The sequence below is a fragment of the Melospiza georgiana genome, chromosome Z, assembly GCF_028018845.1.
Source record: "Melospiza georgiana isolate bMelGeo1 chromosome Z, bMelGeo1.pri, whole genome shotgun sequence".
Taxonomy (NCBI): domain Eukaryota; kingdom Metazoa; phylum Chordata; class Aves; order Passeriformes; family Passerellidae; genus Melospiza; species Melospiza georgiana.
The window spans coordinates 46,826,421-46,845,987 of record NC_080465.1 but is presented as its reverse complement, the minus strand read 5'-3'; the positions used below and the strand labels follow the sequence as shown (position 1 = coordinate 46,845,987).

General features: G+C 39.2%; 1 protein-coding gene across 2 annotated transcripts in view; it reads left to right on the top strand.

Annotated features, from left to right (window-relative positions):
* Nucleotides 1-11,282: 11,282 nt before the first annotated feature.
* KIF2A (kinesin family member 2A) overlaps nt 11,283-19,567 on the top strand; it is a 58,202-nt gene continuing 49,917 nt past the window's right edge. For both annotated transcript variants that reach the window (XM_058044633.1, XM_058044632.1), the window contains exon 1: nt 11,283-11,549. In XM_058044633.1, coding sequence (XP_057900616.1) covers nt 11,486-11,549 — 64 coding nt within the window. In that variant the 5' untranslated portion in view covers nt 11,283-11,485. The remainder of the gene's footprint in view (nt 11,550-19,567) is intronic.

Here is a 19,567-nt window from a genome sequence, read left to right as displayed (position 1 = left end):
TGCAGCTTTCCCAGACCAAGCTTCACTTTGCAGAGGCCCATTGTGCAAAGAGGGATTCAAAGCACCCAGTAGGTGCTGGAAAGGGGAGCTGTGTGGCTGAGGTGGAAAACTCTGAGCTGGCCCACAACAGCATGCACACTATGCACACTAGTCACTCCATGGGGTTCCTGGACAATGCATGTTTGGTAAGTGGCTGTATTTCCTTATTTAAGGCAAAATTGCCTGGAGAGGTGATAAGGTTATAGTGAGAGGTGATAGTTATTACAAGGACAGGTTGTCACATCTCAGTTACGTATTTTCAGGGAGAGAGAAGGCTCTAAATGCATGTAGAAGAATTACAGACTAAAAGGAGGGTACAATGAATACGCAGAGTTGCTCCTGGTGGGCATCACAGACAAGGATTGAGTTTACTTCTGGACAGGGCACCTCAGAACACCTCAGGATGAGGGTGAGCCTGCTGCCCTTCACTCTGCAAGGGCCTTGTAAGGACATGGACAGGAAAGAATGAGTACATACAAGTATTCACACGTGCTGAATTTCTGATCGTATGTTTTCATCCGTTAGAAGCATATCAATAATCTTTAATAATAACTTTATTATTGGTATTCCATAGCACATTTATTCTCTGGTCCAATACCAATGGCTTTGTAAGGGTTGATAAATGTTTGCACTTTGGATACATATGATCTCATAAAAATACTAAGTACAGATCTAAAAGCTGGAGAGCAACATCTCATAGAATCATATATATCTTGGGCAAGACCAGAGAGTTTATTACAAGGGAGAAATCACATAATTTTTCTATCTGGTTAAAATGTTCTATATTCTGTGTTCTGCAGAAAAATGCTATCATTTGAAAATGCATTCCTGTTGATATACTCTAGAAGCAGAGAGAAAAATGAAAGCCACAAAGGAAAAGATCAGATGAAAATCAAACTGAAGATTTATATCCACAAAAGGGTTAAGAAAGAATGTCAGAAATTGCAATCTGACACAAAATTATTTTCCAGACAAATCCTTGAAATGTTGACAGACTTTCAATAAAAGGAAGAACCTTATCTTACCTAAGTGATATAATAGTACTCAATGCAAACTGCTGAGCTTTGTAATTCGCAAACAGGTAATAACCCATATCCTTGAGCCAATACAGGTACTATATTTGTCCACTTGGACTAGTGAGATTACTTAGCAAAGCATTAGACTATGACCTGCGAATATTTATCTCAGCAAACAATACTGCACTGTACCATATTTATTCTTGATTGTCCAGCAATAGTAGATTATTTTGTCACTAGGCTGACTGGTCTTTAACAAACAGCTTTCTATGTAGCACCAATTTCACATCAAAAGACATATCAACTGTTAGATTAATTGCTGTGGTTGTTCAGCCCTCAGAACAAACCCTCATGGAAACACTCATAGAATAGGGAATATGGGGAATGCTGACCTTCTGCATGTCCTTGTAATTTTTTCTTACTCAGTGTATTTGGATTGGAGGACTGCTCATGCCTCTAATTTCCTGGAATACTAAGAATCAAATATGGACCACAGAAAAAAATTCAGTAGTTATTGTTGCTTTCTTACATACCAGTTTAGGTTGGAAAGACAAGCTTTTGTAGCAGAAACAGAACAGCAGAGATGACAGTAGGGTTAATGGTTTTGTGCTTGCCTTCATGGAGATCTCCTAAATATTGACGGCCTTTGAATACTGATGGTTTGGGGGGGGGCATAGCTCTGCACATTGCTGGTGTTCTAACACCAGCTAAGGTGTCTAAATGCCATTGGTCTAAGTAAAAATTAGTGTATAGAGGATGTCTTAATCTCAATAATGGATTACTAACATATTTTTGCCAGGCCTAGGGTGAAGTCTTTTTCTACACAGCAACAATATTTAGACTTATCTACCTGGCAGCTGCCTGGATATGGTATTACTGAGCCATCCTCTTGACTCAACTTCTTTCAATATGCCATTTTGTTGCTTTCCCACAGTCTTACACAATTATTATCAGTCTTCCAGAGTAGCAGGTGTTTTGCAGTGGTGCAAATTTTCTTTACCAATTATTCTGATATGAATACTTTACACTTGTGTGTGTAATGACAGGTCACTGTCAAGGATTATGACAAATTAAAGAGATTTCTGTGAACACAGTAAAACTTCATGCAAAAAAATTGTTACATTGTTCACCATGAGTCTGTCAAGCACCATCATCACCCAGAGTCATTCTATTTGCCTCTTTTTTGGTGAACACTCGAAAATCATGGAAAGCTGGTTTAATCAATATATGACAATCTATAAGATAGTCGCAGAATGAAGATATGAGATGATCTTTTATCTCTGAGGCACATAAATTGAGCCTTTTATTACAATACACAATTTGTAAAGTGTTTAGTACCCACACTTTTCTCCATAAGACAAATAAAATCAAATTCTTCAAAGATTTTTAGTTAAAATAAGAAATCACAGCTGAGGGGGAAAAGTTACAGTTTCTATAAATGAGCCACCATGAATTAAACACCATTCTCTAAAATCTGTGGCAACTTTGTGAGTAGATTAAAAAACTTATACGATCCCTATTTCAGTGTTTCTCAATATGCTGGGATATTTTACTAATTTATTTTACTCCAAGGATGAACAATTTGTGTAAAAACCACCTGTTTATCTAAACTTCTTTTTTTTCAGAAGGAGATTAATACAAAAATTTGTAAGTTATGAGGACAGGAAAGTTACAGGACAGGGATTTTATTCTCATCATAAACAGGTCTTGTTATTTTTCTATTTGCTTTGTATTGATGGCTGTTGACATCTGAGCAACAAAAAACAACTTGTCTGGGAAGTTTCTGACAGAGGTGTACATGTATTGCATATCCTGAAATTGTCTGGGTTAGCCTGGTTTTGTCTGTTTCTGATTTCCTTAGAGGAGGTTATAACCTCAGAATTAGAAATGAAAAATGCTAGTAACTCTAACAACCTCAGTAATTACTAAGTAAGTTCATTTTAATGCCACTGAAGGGCACTTAGATGGTTTTGGATATAATTATATAGAAAAAACCCTCCTCCACCTCTTCTGTCAGCATATTGAAAGGCAGGGATTCTTTCTTTGAGTTCTTTAGCTGCATGCTCAGGCCACCAGGTAAATAATTTTGACTGTTGTTGAACACACAGCATTAAACTTGTTGCTAAAATTATAACAGCTATGAAGTTCACATGAAATCTGTTATCCAGGTGGGGGAGAAGGTTTAAGCAGGGGAAAAAGGATTTGTCATGATTACAACAGAAATGTAAGGTTGCAAGGATCTGAAAGAGGTCATCTAGCCCATCCTCCTGCTCAGAGGTATACACCATCTCTAAGAGATACTTAATCTCTTCTTGAATCACCTTCACTGGAGAATTATGACAAACACTTCATATAATCTGATCCAGGGTTTAACTGCACTTAGCAGAAAGGATTTTTTTATCTACAACGTATCCCATGCTATTCTTCAAGAATACATCCAGCCTGAACTGACCTCTGTTTCTGCAAGAGCAGCATGACACCAGGTTGTATTAAGTGTCATTATTGTATATAATATGGGAATTTTCAAGACACTACTACTACTACACATTTCAATATTTTACTTCTCATTTGTATTTTAATATTTCAATTATGACATTTAATCTTGATGAAATATTAATTTTTGGGAATTGTAACTTTCTTCTATATGCCCAGTATATCTTTTTAAAAGCATGTTAAGAAGAAGGAAAAAAAGTCTCTTTTAAAATGAAACCTCGATAAAAAAAGTCATGTCTATGAGCTTTTGAGGGCATCTCATTCTTAGAAAGTCCAAAGGAAATAAAATAAAACTTGCTTATCTTTCAGAAGCTTTTCTGCCATTTGCCTGGATGGCAATGTTGTGCTAAAAAGGAGAAAATCATGTATACCTTTGCCAGGGGAAAGAAGAAAAATAAGAGAGGATCTTTCTTAGGGTAAGCTCTGAGACTCAGCTGGTACTTTATAGCACTTACAAGTATGTCTCAGAAGTTTAGTAACCAGAACCTAATACAAATGTATTTCTTTAACCTGACAGAAGAGCACAACTTCAAAATATTTCCTACCCACCTTCAGAGCTAAAGATATAAACAGTTTTCTCCCCAGTATATTTTCACTGTCTGTATACTACTTAGTCCTGACATAAAAAGCTTAAATATATTTAAATGTATTTCACTGGGTGGATCCAAAAATATTTTAGGTGTTTCTTCCTTCATGCATTTTATGTAGTGAGCTTGGAAACTTTGGAACTCAATTATGAATATTCAGGTGAAAAACTTTACACTACATTCACAGTGTATTGAGGCATGTTGATCTTTTCAAATAACTGCTCTCCTGAGCCACCTGCAGCTGGCTGTGACTGTAGCCATCCCAGGCCTTTCAGCCAGCCACTGGATCTTCTTCAAAGGTGCCTCTATCAATAGGACAGATTTTATGCCTCTAGCTTTAAAGAGATGGAGACCTCCCGCCATCTCCTCCAGAAGAAAAGGACTTGCCCAAACATTGATGCCTGCTGGAGTCCTTCCACAAAAAAGTGCAGTTTCTCCCCATTTATATTTTGATCCTGAGAGATGTGTGTGCCACAGAATCCATTCTGGTACAATTTATTTCTTAAAAATTGGTAGGATTTCACTGCCATAAAATGCCTGTGAGTTGCCCTCCTCCACACTGAATCTAAAGGAATCCTTGATTTCAAATGATCTCAAAGTAGCAGGTCAGCTGCAACTGTACTGAGGCAAACATCTGCTTTGACTGGGAAGTTACGGCAATGCATCCTTCAAATCATAACATTTCATTCTCATTGCTTTGGCAAAGTAAGAAGTGGCAAGACATTTGCTTCGGGACTGGAAGACAGTAGGGCTTTTCAATTTTAAAAGTTTCACAATTTCCGAAACCCAGAAAAAAGGAACACAATTTGACCATAATCCTTTAAAATAGAAAAATAACATATGGGTTGTTTTACAATAAAAGGTAGGGTATTAATAGCTTTCAGCTATTGTGGTTTTTACAGTAAGTAGTTACAATGTCTAAGATTATTTTTTAACTTTAAAGACAAAAACATCCTGCTAGCTGTGCTTATAAATTATAACAGCACCCTAAAACAAAAAACATTTGTTACAATACTCCAAAAATTCTTCATTTTGATACAGACATAATTTTTCTAATGCACAATTGATCAGAATTGTCTGCATGTATCAATTCTCTCTAATTTCCAAGATGAATAAATAGGAAATGTAGTGAGATTTGCAACGATAAAGAAGTTGATAAGTATTTTCAAATTTATATTTTCCCTGACATTAATGAAGACAAAAACATGTATGAATCAATTTGCAAGCAAATTTATAAAATTTTCCAATGAATCTGTCAAATTATTAGACAAAAAATGCATTTTAAGAAAATAATTTTATGTAGTGTTTTTTTTATAAAACAATTTCTACTATTTTTTCTTTTTTAGAAGACCTGATGAAAGTTTGTTTTTTGAAAAAACACAGGGAACAAAAATGCACCTACCTGTTTTGTAGGAGGGTGTTCTGTTTTAATTACTTTGATTTAAAAAAAAAGTTTTCTTATAATTTTTACTTCATAAGATTATTCATCATTATAGTTACAAGTGGGCTCCAGTTGCACAATCCAGGTAGTAGTAGAAAGATATCTACTATCAGAAGTCTATGCTAGTGCTTGGAAAAAACCTTGGGATTGCTGTGCCATCATACTAATTTCAAAGTTTCTGTCTTCCTGAATTTGTATAACCAAATCCCTCGCCTGACTTCCTTTAGAATAAATATCCTTTTAGTTTGAATTTAGGCCCTGGCTACTGTATGATTGAGGAACTACAAATAGCTCTTTTTGCATTTTTTTCACTTGTATGTTGAGGAACAGGTATTTTCAGGACAGAGCTCTGTGTCCCCCAGGCATATTACCAAGCCTAGTGTCTGTTTGGATGTTGACACAGTATGATGCCATGCAGTACTAGCTAGTTGCACAAATGTTACACTGGACATATGAAAGGACATCAAAAAGGGGTGAAACCACAAAACAAGCACATTGACAATCCACATTAATTCAAATTTCAACATAACAGTGTGCTAAAGAACTTAGTGTTAAGACAAAAATACCTTATGTGTGAATACCTGGTTTTACTAACACTGTGTCCTACTAGTGCAGAAACCTATGGGCAGCTACCGAATAACCTTTAAGGACAAGTAAAGAAATCCCCCAGTTTACACAAGGTGTAATAGTTCTACATGATTTGTTGCAGAAGCCTCTGTGGTGATGGTGCAAAGATGGGATGAAAAATTAAGGTCTAAAATAGATGCATACATGCTAAAGTTATTTTCACAGGTAATATGTCACTGGATATTTCCTTCTGACAGAAAAGTGAAACTGGGTAGTAGAAGGGTGTAAAAAATGTGTGTTTATCACTCAAACTGCCTGACTGGAACACCATTTTACCATAATCCCTCCGAAATTTTCCATGAAGACTTGGACAGCAGTGCAAAGAGAGGAATGGAAGAAGAGGAGAATGAAGGTTAAATATAAATAACCAGAGTTCTGGGCTAACCTGTAGGCAGCAAGAAGCTTGGACAGAGATTCATCTTCTCAGTTTTCCTCCAAAGCAGTTTGCTATCTATTAGGAATACTGCCTGTCTTTAGTACAATCAATAGGGAAGCATAATGAAACATGACCCCAAATAGATAGCTGCCCTGGGCCAGACACTCAGCAGCAGCATATGGAATGAGTAAGAAAATAAGTAATGTATATGCCAGAGCTATAATGACCTCATTATTGTCTACTGCAATAAGCACACCCAGCTTTCTTATTCTTCAGTGCTTCCCCTATTATTCTGTGAGTTTTGAACTAGTGTAGTTTTTCTTGGATTGCCATTTTCACCTTAAGGACATATTATAACTAATCCTACCAAGTGCAGAAGTAGCTATAAATACAGGGAAGAGCAAAAGATGTTGCCACCATTACTACAAATGCAGAGTTGGAGTGAAGGGCATGGTGAGAGAGGGAGGAGTGCTTTTCTCAAAAACACTTTGCTTCTCTCATGTCTCCTGGTTTGAAAGGATTGAAGTACATTCACACTCTTTTCACTTCTTGACTCCTTTATCTACCCAGCAATGCTGTGATTTTATGCATGCAGAAGCTCTTTAGAGTGCAGCTCAATCTGGAATAATAATGCAGTAAGAGAAATAACAAATTTATTTCTACAGTTGCATTTGGTTTGGGGACAGCTTTGCTCAGTTATTACTTTTCTCCACACTTTTGACTGACCATTGAAACCAATAGAATGTATTAAAACTTGAGGAGTGTTGGCCTTTACGCATGTGGAGTGTGGTGCCTGCAAGAGCAGAGATCAGTGATCCTGGGTAGCTCACTGACAGCTCTATTAAATTAGACACATGACAAGCATGTTTGAGCTTCACAGCAAGGGTTTCAGCACCTACATTCCCTATACAGAGCCAGAACGCTCTTATGCTTAGACATATTTGTTTAAATCTGAAAATCTAATCATCCATGTTGTTTCTAACATACAAATGGTTAATTATAATCCCCAAAGAATTGCTATTGAAATGAGTCGTCTGCTAACTTGATTACAAGCAGATTTGTAGGCATTTGAACCAATGTAATCTAGAATGCATGTCTGGAAGATAAAAGGTTAGTTACTAAACTTTGAATGTCCAGTTGAAAATATTTTGACTCTCAGACAAGGCAGCTATGAAAAATGATTAATGTTACAATAGCTCATTATTCAGAGGTAGTTGCATCAAAATCAGATTTTTATATAGAGTAATGCAGTTGGAAATGCATTCTAGTATTTTATCTTCAAGTAAGGCAGTTCTCTTTTTATTATTGACACTCTTGTACAGTGCATTTACTCAGGAAGTTCTGTGTCCATCAGGGGGTAGCTTTAAACAGTGATACAATACAGATGAAGAGATGTTTGAATGAAAAAAAATAACAGGGAGGGATCTGAGAGACAGTTCAGCTGATCTGTTTTCACCAAGGTACTGAAGTGGACAAGACATGTCTATCAGTCTAAGCGGGAAATGGGGATGTCAAACTAGTTCACACTCTTCTTGCACATTTTCTTACCCTTAAGTGAAAAAAAATAATCTACTATTATTAAATTTGCCCTTTGTATTTTTGGTAATAGGTTCTCATGATGACCTGAGAAGATATAGTTGTATAATGTCTCCTTTATTTGTTTCTTTATAATAGATATGCTGGCTTACTTTTTTAATCTTGCAAGTGACCACACGTTACTTGAACCTGAATGTTGGCTGCCCTGTTTACACATTTGATACCAGGTGCATCAATGGAAACAGAAATGTATTTTCAGATTTGAGCTTTAAAAAGAAGTAATTTCATATCAGTATGATTATAAATGTGTATGGTGATTAATCCTATTTTTTCCACTAATGCTGTGAAATAGTAAAAATATTTAATAATAAATTACTTCTAAGTTATGAAGCATGTAGACCCATATTAATAACTCAAGTCTTACATTGAAATACAGTAAACTGAAATTTTTTATTGCTATGACTGTGTCTGTATGAAATGCAAGCCGATGTTAGTGTGTTTGTTAAAGACGGAAGAATTCTTGCTAACCATTGAAACATAAGTGGTGCATGATCATTTTCCAGTATTTTGGATGACTCATCCAACAGCAGTCAAAGTTTTGAATGGAGTGCCAAAGCTTCAGTAATTGTCTTATTTTTCTGTATTGGCAAGAGCAATATGTCCTAGTGCTCTTAATGCATAAAAAGTAGACACATACAGCTCTTGGAATTCTGTAAACACGAATACGCTTTCTAAAAAATGATCTGAGTAATTTAATGTTGGGAGCCAATAAAATGTTATATTCTATGCAATAAAATTTTCCTGTACCTCAATTAAAAATGTGTGACTAGATTTTGGGAACTTTATTCTTCTCTTTAAAATTGCATTGAATATATATTAATGAAAATTTAGAAGAGATATATATTTAGAATACTTGGTATTCAAGAATAAGTTTTGCAAGCTTTTCCTTAAAAAAATGAAAAGAATACATTCTTACAAAAAGTTAGGAATCTTTAATTTCTTAAGAAAACTTATCATGCTTGGTCATATATTTTAATTATTTTGAATTTATTTACTATTAGCACTGTTCATTTTCCAGGCATAAACAAGAAGTTTTCTGGGCTTTGCTGACTTGCTCTACAAATGCTCCTATGTGTACTTCGTGACAAAACCAAAAAAGATCTATTTTAATATAGAGTAAAAGCTGATTTTGTAAAAACTTAATCTTGTGTATATTTTTCTAGGATACACCTTTGTTTTCTCACTGGCATGATTTTTTTGTAAAAGTTGTCATCTCTTTCTGCCACAACAGGAGTCAAATAACTTTCCAGAAATGCATATATAGTTTACTGCTCATATGCTAACATTTAGGGAGTACACAGAGCACATAATACGAAAAATAATACCTTGTTTCTTATTTAACTATTTCAAATGAGTCACTTTTCCTTTACTCTGCATCTGACCCGAGAACCGGAATGTTTTTATTTTCACATTATATAAAAAGATCAGGTAGGGTTAAAACAAGCTAATCATAAATAAAGCCTTGCAAGTGAGCACCAAGGGTCTCACAACTGCTGTGAACTGGGTCACAGGAGAATGGATTTTAGAGATAGCAATTCTCCATCCTGGCCAAAATTCAGGCCTTGAAGGCTCAATGACAAAAATGTTGTTTGATTTGGGTTGTCTTTCAGGCAATAAAAATAGGTTTCCAAGCTTATTGAATAAAACACAGGAGCTCATTAGTCAAGGTAAGTTCCTGAGAGCAGACAGTGTTTCTGATAAGCTCAAGAGCAGCTTAGCTCAGGTGATCAAGGCCTAATGAGTATTTCTGAGACTGTAGTGTGGTGGGGGAAAGCTGTACCACCCCAGCTGCTACTCTACATGTACAAAGGTTGTAGGAATTGGGAGGCCCGCCTCCTTGACTCTGACTTTCCAGGTATCACACTGATTTCAGTATAAAACTGACAGTGAAGGCAGGGAGGTGAGGCAAGAGTGACAGGCTGGCTGGGAGGGCACAGCCCTCGGTGGTGTGGCAGGGTGTCAGCTGTCATTCCATATAACCAGTTGATGTGTGGATTGGGGGATTATTTTTGCTAGACTAGCTTTTGCTTGGCAAGTAATTAGGGAGTTTATTGCGATGCTGCTCAAGGTCACCAGAAGCTATGCAGGAAGGACGATTTTAAAGCAGTGGCGGATTCATCAATTCAGGAACCACCCTTGGAGGAGAAACCCGAGGGCAGTGTGTAACCCAGTGGCCTGCCTGGGATGAAGTCACAACAGGGAAATGTGGAACATGAATTGAGTTTTATTTTTATTTAAGCAGCATAAAGACACAGGACATGAAGCAAAGGTCATAGAATCATAGAATGTTAAAGGGTTGGAATGGACCTTAAAGAACATCTAGTTCCAAACCCTCTTGCAAGAGGGCAGAGGCACATCTCACAATACCAGGCTGCTCAAGGCCTTAGTCAACATGGCCTTGGTCACTGCCTGGGTGGGGACGGCACCTACAGCCTCCCTGGGTAACCACTCCAGTGTCTCACCACTCACAGAATTTCTCTCTAACATCTAACCTAAATTTCCCCTCTAAGTTTGTACCCATTGTTCCTTGTCCTATTACTACAGTTCCTGACAAAGAGTCCCTCTCCAGCTTCCCTGCAGGCTCCCAAGATGGATGGATGCAGTTGACGGTGTGACCTTCAAAGATTAATGAAATATTCCGAATTGGAAGAGATCCACAAGGATTATCTAGCCCAACTGTTAGCCCTACACATCCCCAGAAACCGCACCATGTGCCTTCCTGGGACACAAGAGCCGCTGGCAGGCTGTGGAGCAGGACGACTGCTCCTAAGCTGCTCTGCTGTGCACACGGGAGCCGCATGAGCAGGCAGCAGGTAGATAAAGCTATTACACTAAGGCCCCAGAGCAGCTCGGCCACCATCTGGTGCTGCAGGGGAGTGTGTGTGCTGTGTGTGGTGTCAGTGCGTGTGCTCCGCGGTGACGGCCGGAGCAGCGCCCCAAGGCGCAGCCGGCACTTGCGGGCCCGGCCCCGCCCGGCGCCTCGCGGGGTGCCCGCACCCCCTGCGCGCGCCCGCGGCGAGGGGCGGGGCCACGGGGCGGGGCGCGCGGGCTGCGGCCGCGCGGCGCCCCCGCCCCCTCCCGCGAGCCGGTGCCACCGTGACGCCGCGGAGGCCGCGCAGGCGCAGCAGCGTCCACAGCGCCTGTTGTATCCGGCCGTTGCCTTTTCTCCGCTCCCCGCCTCCTTCTTCCCGGCCGCCCGTCGCCCCCGCCCAGAGCCTCCGCTGCCTCTGCCGTGCACGGCCTCCTCTCCCTCTCCGCGGTGTGGCCGGCCGGCGACGCCTCCGATCTCCCCCGTGCGCCCCATGAAGCGATGGCAGCGGCCAACTTCGGCAAGATCCAGATAGGGATCTACGTGGAGATCAAGCGCAGCGATGGTGAGAGGGCCGCGGGGAGCGGCAGCCGAGGACACCCTCCCCCCTCTCCCCCCCCCCACCCCCCCCCCATTCCCCGCATCCCGGCCGGGCGGTGCCGCGCGCGCGGGGCGCGGGGGGCGGGCGGGGCCGCGCGCGCCGGGGCCCATTGTGTGCGCGGGGCCGGGGCGGGGCCACGCCCGGCGCGCGCTGCGGTTGTCAGGGGAGCACGGGCGGGGCCGGGGGGGCCCGGGGGGAGCCGGGGGGGGCCCGCGGGTGGGGCGGGCGCCGAGCCCGGCGGGGTGGCCTGCGGGGGGGGCGGGGGGGCGTTTCGGACGCGGGTCGGTGGGAGGGGAGCCGAGGAGCTTTTGGCAGGGAGGAAGGAGGGCCTTCGGGGAGGGGATGAGGTGATGGAGAGAGGGAGGGAAGGCAGGCAGGCAGGCGGGCCTGCCTTTCGTTTGGGAGAGGTAACTTCTTGTCTGCTCCGGTGCCCTGAAAAATGACACAACGGTAATGCCCTGACAGGAACGCCTTTGGACATTTCCATCACTTGGCAGAAAGCGTGATGTTATTATTTCAGATGTTCTTTGTGATTAAAATGTAGGAAGAGTACTTGCTATTTATGCCCGTGAGTTGTAATTTCTCCGTTGGGGATCCAGTGTTTCTCGTCTTGCCCAGCTTCTCCTGGTGGGAGGATGTGTGATGCTGTCTGAAAATACATGTGAATCAAGAAGGCGTGTGTGACAGGTTTGGGGTGCTAACTCTTCATATTTGTCTCGGGAGATATTCAAAGCCCACCAGGATGTGTTCTTGTGTAACCTGCTCTAGGTGACCCTGCTTTGGCAGAAGCGTTCAATTAAATGACCTGCAGAAGTCCCTTCCAATATCAACAATTCAGTGGTTCTGCCGTTAGGAGACAACTGACATGGGAAATTGACTGAATCAATGGCAGGTCACTCATGACTTCAGCTCTTGGATATGAGTTGGGAATATGTAATCTGTTTGCAGCTTCTCTGAGATCTGTGAAACCTGCTAAACTGGGGTGGGGTTCTGCTGGGATTTTCTGGAAAGGTTTTGTTGTTGCTGCTGTTGCTGTGTGTTTTTGATTTTTTTTTTTTTTTTTTCCCCTCTGGGATCTAGAAGCTTGCTAAAGAGTAAGCAGATGTTTCTAAGGGAAAAGAGATGTGGAGGTCCAAGACTCTGAAGCTCTAGCATGGTTCTGTCATGCATGAGGCAGGAAAAAAGCAGCCAACAAGCCTTATGCAGCTTGTCTTTCTTGTGTTCCATGCTGCAATTCAGCCCTACAATAAAATAATGGTTGGTGTTGGCTGGACACTGGATGACACCCAGCAATTCAGCCCTACAAGCCCTACAATAAAATAATGGTTGGTGTTGGCTGGGCCCTGGATTACACCCAGCCCCTCAATTTGTGCCAAATGCCCTGTTTGCCACGTGATGAATCTGATCAGTCTGGCAATTATTTTTATATCTCCTGTGCATCTCTGTCTGGGATTTCAAAAAGTCTCGCAGTAGCATCTTGTAAAACTTTTTCTGATGTCTGTGTGAGCTCCTAAGAAACATTACTGTTTGGTTTTGGGTATCATGCCTTTGGAAATTAGGCATGAAAATACTTTGCTCCTCTTGTTTTCTGCTCTGTAGGGTTGTACACACTTTTTAATATCAGAAGTGATTTTGGTAGCTCTCAAATAAAATAATACTTCTTTTCATTACTATTAATGGTTTATGTATTTTGCTGTATCACTGGGAAAGGTGATGCAGCACATTAAGTATATTACTCATCAGTAATACTCATCAGTAATAGGGGACTAGGGGGATGTCTTCACAGCAGTTGCTCAAACTGTAGGGTTTTGAGAATTCATGTTAAATTGGTCCATGTGTGAGCAAGACTGCAGTGTCATAATTAATGGCAGGTCCTAGTTATTGTGATGTGTCCTTTTTTTTTCCTTGGGACTGGAAGAGATGTCCTGTTCTGGCTCAGACTGCTGCAGCTAAGTGTCATTCTCTTCCCATTAAACTGTAGGAGAAACTGTCCTAGGTATGTGGAAAAGAGCATTTTGAGGGATATATGGAGGGACAGCCAGGACTAGATTGCATTGCCTCATAGAAGGCAGTTTATAACCTCAGCTGCGGATCTCCATAGCAGGGGAAATCGGTCTTGTTGCTGATGACAAGGTGAGGGTCTTGCTGCTTGTTCCTCTGTCAGCTGAATTGTTCCTACAGACTGTCTCCCCTCCAGTGTGTCTATTGATTTTTTCTTCTGATTATTTAATATGTTAATTGATTATTTGATTAACTAAACCCAGTAGAAAACTTTTGGATGTGCTAGTTTTCTGCACAATTAGTGTGTTCCAATAGCTTATGGAGGGATCTGTGACCCCAGCAGTATCAGTATGTAGCAAATATATATGGTCATAGTCAGGATGACATAGAAGTCTTTACATGTGATCCTCTGGATCTGCTCTCCCCAGAGCTGTATTCTAGGAAGAATCAGGGCTGTCTGTCATGTCAGCTGCTGTTGGCTGAAAACCATTAAAACTGTTTAGGAAACTTTTGGAGAGCGGAATGTGTTCATATGGGCTTTTCTTTTTACATATTTTCTTGTCTGTAGTGAGTCCGTTCTTAAAACTAAAAATTGTTTTGAGCGGTGGAGATAGGAATTCTTTCAGTTTTCCTTACTTTCCTCTTTATTTGCTGAATTCAGAGAAGAATGGTTTTACTTAGTTAATGGTGTCAGTGAAAAAGTGTGTGGGTTTTTTCATCTATCTGCCAGTAATCTTAAACATTCTTTGCTGAATACAGAGTTTTATTGATTCCAGAGGACTATTTTTCCTTAAGTAAAAAGGAAAGCTAAAAGAAATGCATTTTTTTTTTGGTGAAACGTGATTGTTACAAGTGAGACCAGAACATTCTGGAAAAAATAAGTCACATATTCTGTCGTTTTGACAAGTTCTAATTAGCCTGAAGTGAGAGATTTATTGTAGAACTGAATAGAAAATGAATGTGGTACAAAAGAAGGGCATTGTTAGAAGTCATGGCCAAAAGCACATGCAAAGCAGTTTGGATAAACCCCTGCATTTTCAAGAGCTGATGTTGCAGAGTTGCTTGCTGTTTTTTTCTCAGTGGGTAAATATCCTTATAACTGTTACCTACAGCTGTAGATAGTATTTCCAGTTACTATCTAGTAAATACTAGTTGTTCCAGTGGAATAACTAGTTATGTTCATGTATCATAAAGAGGTACTAAGTGGTCACCTAGTTCAGCTTTTTGTAGTAACTTCTGATACTGAAATTTACTGCTTGGTTTAATTTATGCACATTGCTTGAAATATGACTAGTCTGTCTTGGAAATGGGAAAGAACTACTTTGTGTTAGTTTGCAAGTTGCTAAGAATGGACTGTATTTCCACATTTGAAAAATGTGCCTTTTGACATGGAAACTTAGGGCATTTAGTAGGAAACCTGAAGGTACCTGCCAGACTCACAGTATTGATCCTGTCCAGAAGATGTCCTTTGTTGAGGTCTGAAGATAGGCATTTTTCTGTTTATCAATTCCCTTTACACAAATAATAAAAGCTTGCTGCTTTATGTGTAAACTTACACCTGTATCTGCACTTCCTGTGCATTATGCCATTAATGGTGACAAAGACCTGTATAAGTATTTGCAGAAATAGTCTTTCACATTTTTTTCTCCATAAATGCAGTCTTTTGCTGAAACAAGATAAATCACTTCTGCTCTGCATCCCTTTAGTAGGTTGATGAATTTTTTTCTTTTTCTGACCATTTCCTCCTCTGACTGTTCCTGTTTTGTCTTTGCATATCTGAAATACTACATAGAAAGGCAGGGAAATTAATTATGTATTTGCTCATTTTGAAAGTGTGATGGGAGAGAGGGAGAGGCAAATACAATTCTGACTTCACTCTGTCGGAAATAACATACAGACATGGGGAGGACACTCTTGTAATTAGGAGACTGACTTGAGATTTGACTGAACTTTCAGGAAAGGAAAAATGCTGAATTTTTAAGGATTAACCATCAAATGGTGTAAAAAAGAAAGATCATGAATTTATGCCCTTGTTTTTCACAATACAAGAATAGGAGAGCTGTCAGTGTTTGAAGAGGAAAACTTGAAATTGTTAAAAGAGGAAAGGACTAGGTACAGTTACTAGGTACAGTACTAGGAAGATTGTTACCAGAGGAGATTGAATCTAGAAGCATAGCAGAATTTGAAGAAGGATGGTAGGAATATCTGGTTTATAATAAAAACTAAAAAAACTACACCAGGAACTGTAAGTACTTTTTCTTTTTCCTGAGTTTGTAGTTTAAATAACCTCTTACTGATGTGAGGTAGGAAGAAATCTTGCCCATGGCTATGATGTTTTTAATTGCCTACTTAAGAATTTTCTTCATTTGTGTCTGGAACAGCTGGAATAGTCGTGGTAGGGGATGGTCCATTCCGTCTGAAAACCTCCTGGGAGCTTCTTGCCGCTTAGTCTTCTAAAACATCTTGGTAACTGTTTTCATCTTCAGACACAAATGGGGCTACATTGTAGCAACAGTTGGGGCCATACTTTGTTTCTTTAAAACCCAGCTTCTGTGAAATTCTTGTTTCTCAGAGTTGCGACTTCCATAGCATCCTCTGTGTTCTGGGTAATCTTGTATCTTCATGTACAACTCCCAGCAGCAAGAATGATTTTATAGCAGGAGAGAAGGTTTAATAATGCTATAAAATTTCTGTTCAGGTTTGACTAGTCACCCTATTTTACAAGCTCTTGAGGATAGATTTAAATGGTAATGTGTTTTTACTCTTTCCTTTGGTGACATACATCTATTTGTGTTCCCTATGATTAAGGTGTTTGTTACCACATTTAAATCATTTGACTGAATTACCTAATCCCTATGTAATATGTACAGATACAATGTGTCTTTGTACTTCCATAATAGCCAGAATACACCCATGGTTTCAAGTCTGCTGTTGCTAGTCCAGCTATTGGGTCCAACATTTAGGCTTATCTGGTGTAGGTTCTCATTGTTACCTCCAAAGTTTCTTGAGATTTTTCCCTCAGAAAATTTGACCATATGTTAAATTTTCTGTCTCCTTTTTGGAGTCACTTTTTACATCTTCAGCTTTCATTAAGCCGTGAATTTTTATTGTAACTCACAGATTCTCAGATATTTATGTAGGCTGTCTGTATTTTGTGGAAATAGCTTTTTTGCAAGATGAATAACAAGAGCTAAGTTCTAGTCTTCAGAGAAACTTCTCATCTTTGTTCTGTAAGTGTGTTTAATATAGCATTTTTTGGCACTAATGTCTTTAGTGCTGTATGTGGGAGCTAGGATCACACAGCTTGTATTGCATGTTTTTCCCCCAGTAATCGTGTTATGGGGGAGTCTGTTCTGAATTTAATAGGTAAAGTTATTGTTCTGAGCTCCTATGCTCTCTGATGGCCTGTTGCCTGAGCATAGTGTTGCTCGTCTTTCCTTCTTATGGCTTTATGGATTGAAGACTTCTCTGTGCTGCCATGGCACCAAGTATCTCTTTTCCTCTTGTTAAGGTGGGACAAGACAATAAGTCATGGGGAAGAAGTCATGCTTGACTGAAGAGTAATGTCATTGCAAAAGTATCTCTTTCTGTTTACTCTAGGAAACAAACTAGCCTTTTGAGGTTTTTTTTCGTACATCCACTTACTGTGGAACAAGGTAGAGAAAAGAGTGAGGGATTTACCAGGTGAGCTTTTTTCTTGGAGACAAAATCTGTAGCATATTTATTGTGTTGACCTGTGAAGCGTGCTTTTATTATTTTTTTTTTGTTGGTTTTTTGGGGTTTTTTTTTTGTGTTTGAGGAACAAGTAACAGAATGGAGTAAATAAACTTCATTGCTCTGTTACTATTTAGGTTCCTTGTTTATAAACATCTACTGCTTATATCATAAAGTGGTTTTTTTTTTCCCCAGCTTTTCTTTCTGTCTTATATTTTGTTGGGTTATCTTGTCTTCCTCACCATACGGTATGACAGGATTTGGGATCAGGAGGAGAATGCAGTGGTCAACCCATGGTGACCACTAGGTGTGTTCTCTATAATTATTCACTGTGTGTGTATTCCATAGAGGAAAAGAATTCATTTACTTTTGATGCATTAAAGGTTTATGTTAACTTCAGAATTAAGTTAAATTTCTAATGTGATACGAGAAGCAAGATGTAGAAGTTCATAGTAAGAACTACTAAGCAATCTTTACCTTGTCCAGTAGTGAGAATATATACAAAATATAATACGTGGTCAGGCATGGTGGTGTTTGTGATTTAAAATTGAGAAGTTTTTAAGAAGATATTGGATTTTAATAGTCAATTTCTCATTATATGTCTATAGTATAGATAGATAAAACTGTTTAAAGGTGTATATGCTTTCAGTGTGTATTCCCGGATGTAGGATAGAAGATTTTTGTGTAGCTGCAATACATTCTCTGTTATATCTCTTCATCTATTTCAAAAACACAAAAAAACTTTCAGATATGTGAACAGTTCTTTTTCATTGCTTGAAATCTTGTGTGTGTTTTCCAGATTTACAACTCATGTCTTTTCAGAAGTTTTTTTATGTTTTTGAAGATCCTTCTAACAACTTTTTAAAACATTTGCTTGTAGTTGTACATTCAAACCTTTAGATTTTACTGTGACTTGGAATTTGGGATTCTATTTAAATTTCTCTTTGTTATGGACTGAATATAGATATAAAACCAGATATTCATAGCTATAGTGTTTGGAGCAATTTTTCTTGCATTTGGGCAGGTGTTTCCCTACTTATGTAAGACTTTAAACATAAAGACTTTAAACATAACACAAAACTGTTAAACATTTTTCATAATTAAGTTAGCTGCAGTTAGTTTTGACTACTAGGATGTTTAACCTGAGACGGCTTTTTGCTGCCTGCTATGCTGGGGTTAGATTTTAGTTGGGTGTCTTGTAGGGAAATGAAGATGGGAGGGCAGGGAACTAAAACTGTGATTTAGATATGTTGTTTAGATAGAGGTTGTCTAATACTGCTATATCCTCAAACCTATTCACACTGTGTATGTATGGACACCTGTGCTGTTTTCTTTTCCTGCTCGAGTTCCTTTCCTAAAAACCTTTATAGTGGTTATATTGCTTGTGGGTACAATATTTTAAAATTTTCATTTAAAGAATGAAACAGTCTGTATTTTCTGTTGTGTTCCAAATACATGTATAGATGGGTGATTGTCATGATTTTGCTACACCTTTGACTTATGTAAACAGATCCTTTGAATTCTGTATTAAGTGTTTAGCCATGAGACAGTGTTGCCTGTGTCTGATAGCCTGGAAACATGCTTTGTTCATATCCCCAAAAGGAATAATGATAAGGTCAATTTTGACCTTAGAACATTCACATACCATTGGTTTGCTGGAAGTCAGTGAATTCATCTGCCATTGTTAAAAGCTTTCCTGATGTGGAGCCCCCTGTGGAGGTAGAACAGGGGGCTTGATGTTGGTCTCTTGTGCCACCCTTCTCCGTGCCATGGGTAGTAGTTCTCAGGCGGGTGTTACAAAGATGGCATTACCATTTCCGCATTAAAAAAGTGTTCAGAAAAGCTAATTTTGCTGTGTTTGAATTTGGTCATTGCTAAATATATAAAACTAGGGTTTGCATTTGTCAGACAAAAGGCAATAATGCTGTGCGTAAAAAGACACTACCTTTACCTTTCCTTGATAAGAGTATGAATTTATCAGACTATGCTTGTGTGCTTTTTTTAATGTGTGTAGTGCACTGAACCATTTACATGAACACCACATGTTTAGAAGACTTCTGATAACTCTGCTATTACTGTCTAAATTCAGTTGTTTCTTGTTGCTAGGAACTCAATTTTAGAATTTCTTAAAAGGAGTGGGTAATGGCTCTTAAAGACTACTCTGTAAAACTGTGTCTAACCAAAACTTTTAATGATGGTTTTCAAAAATGTTAGTTATCAATTAAATTTAAGTAAGCCACTTGTTCAGTTTTTCCTTTTGCCTTTTT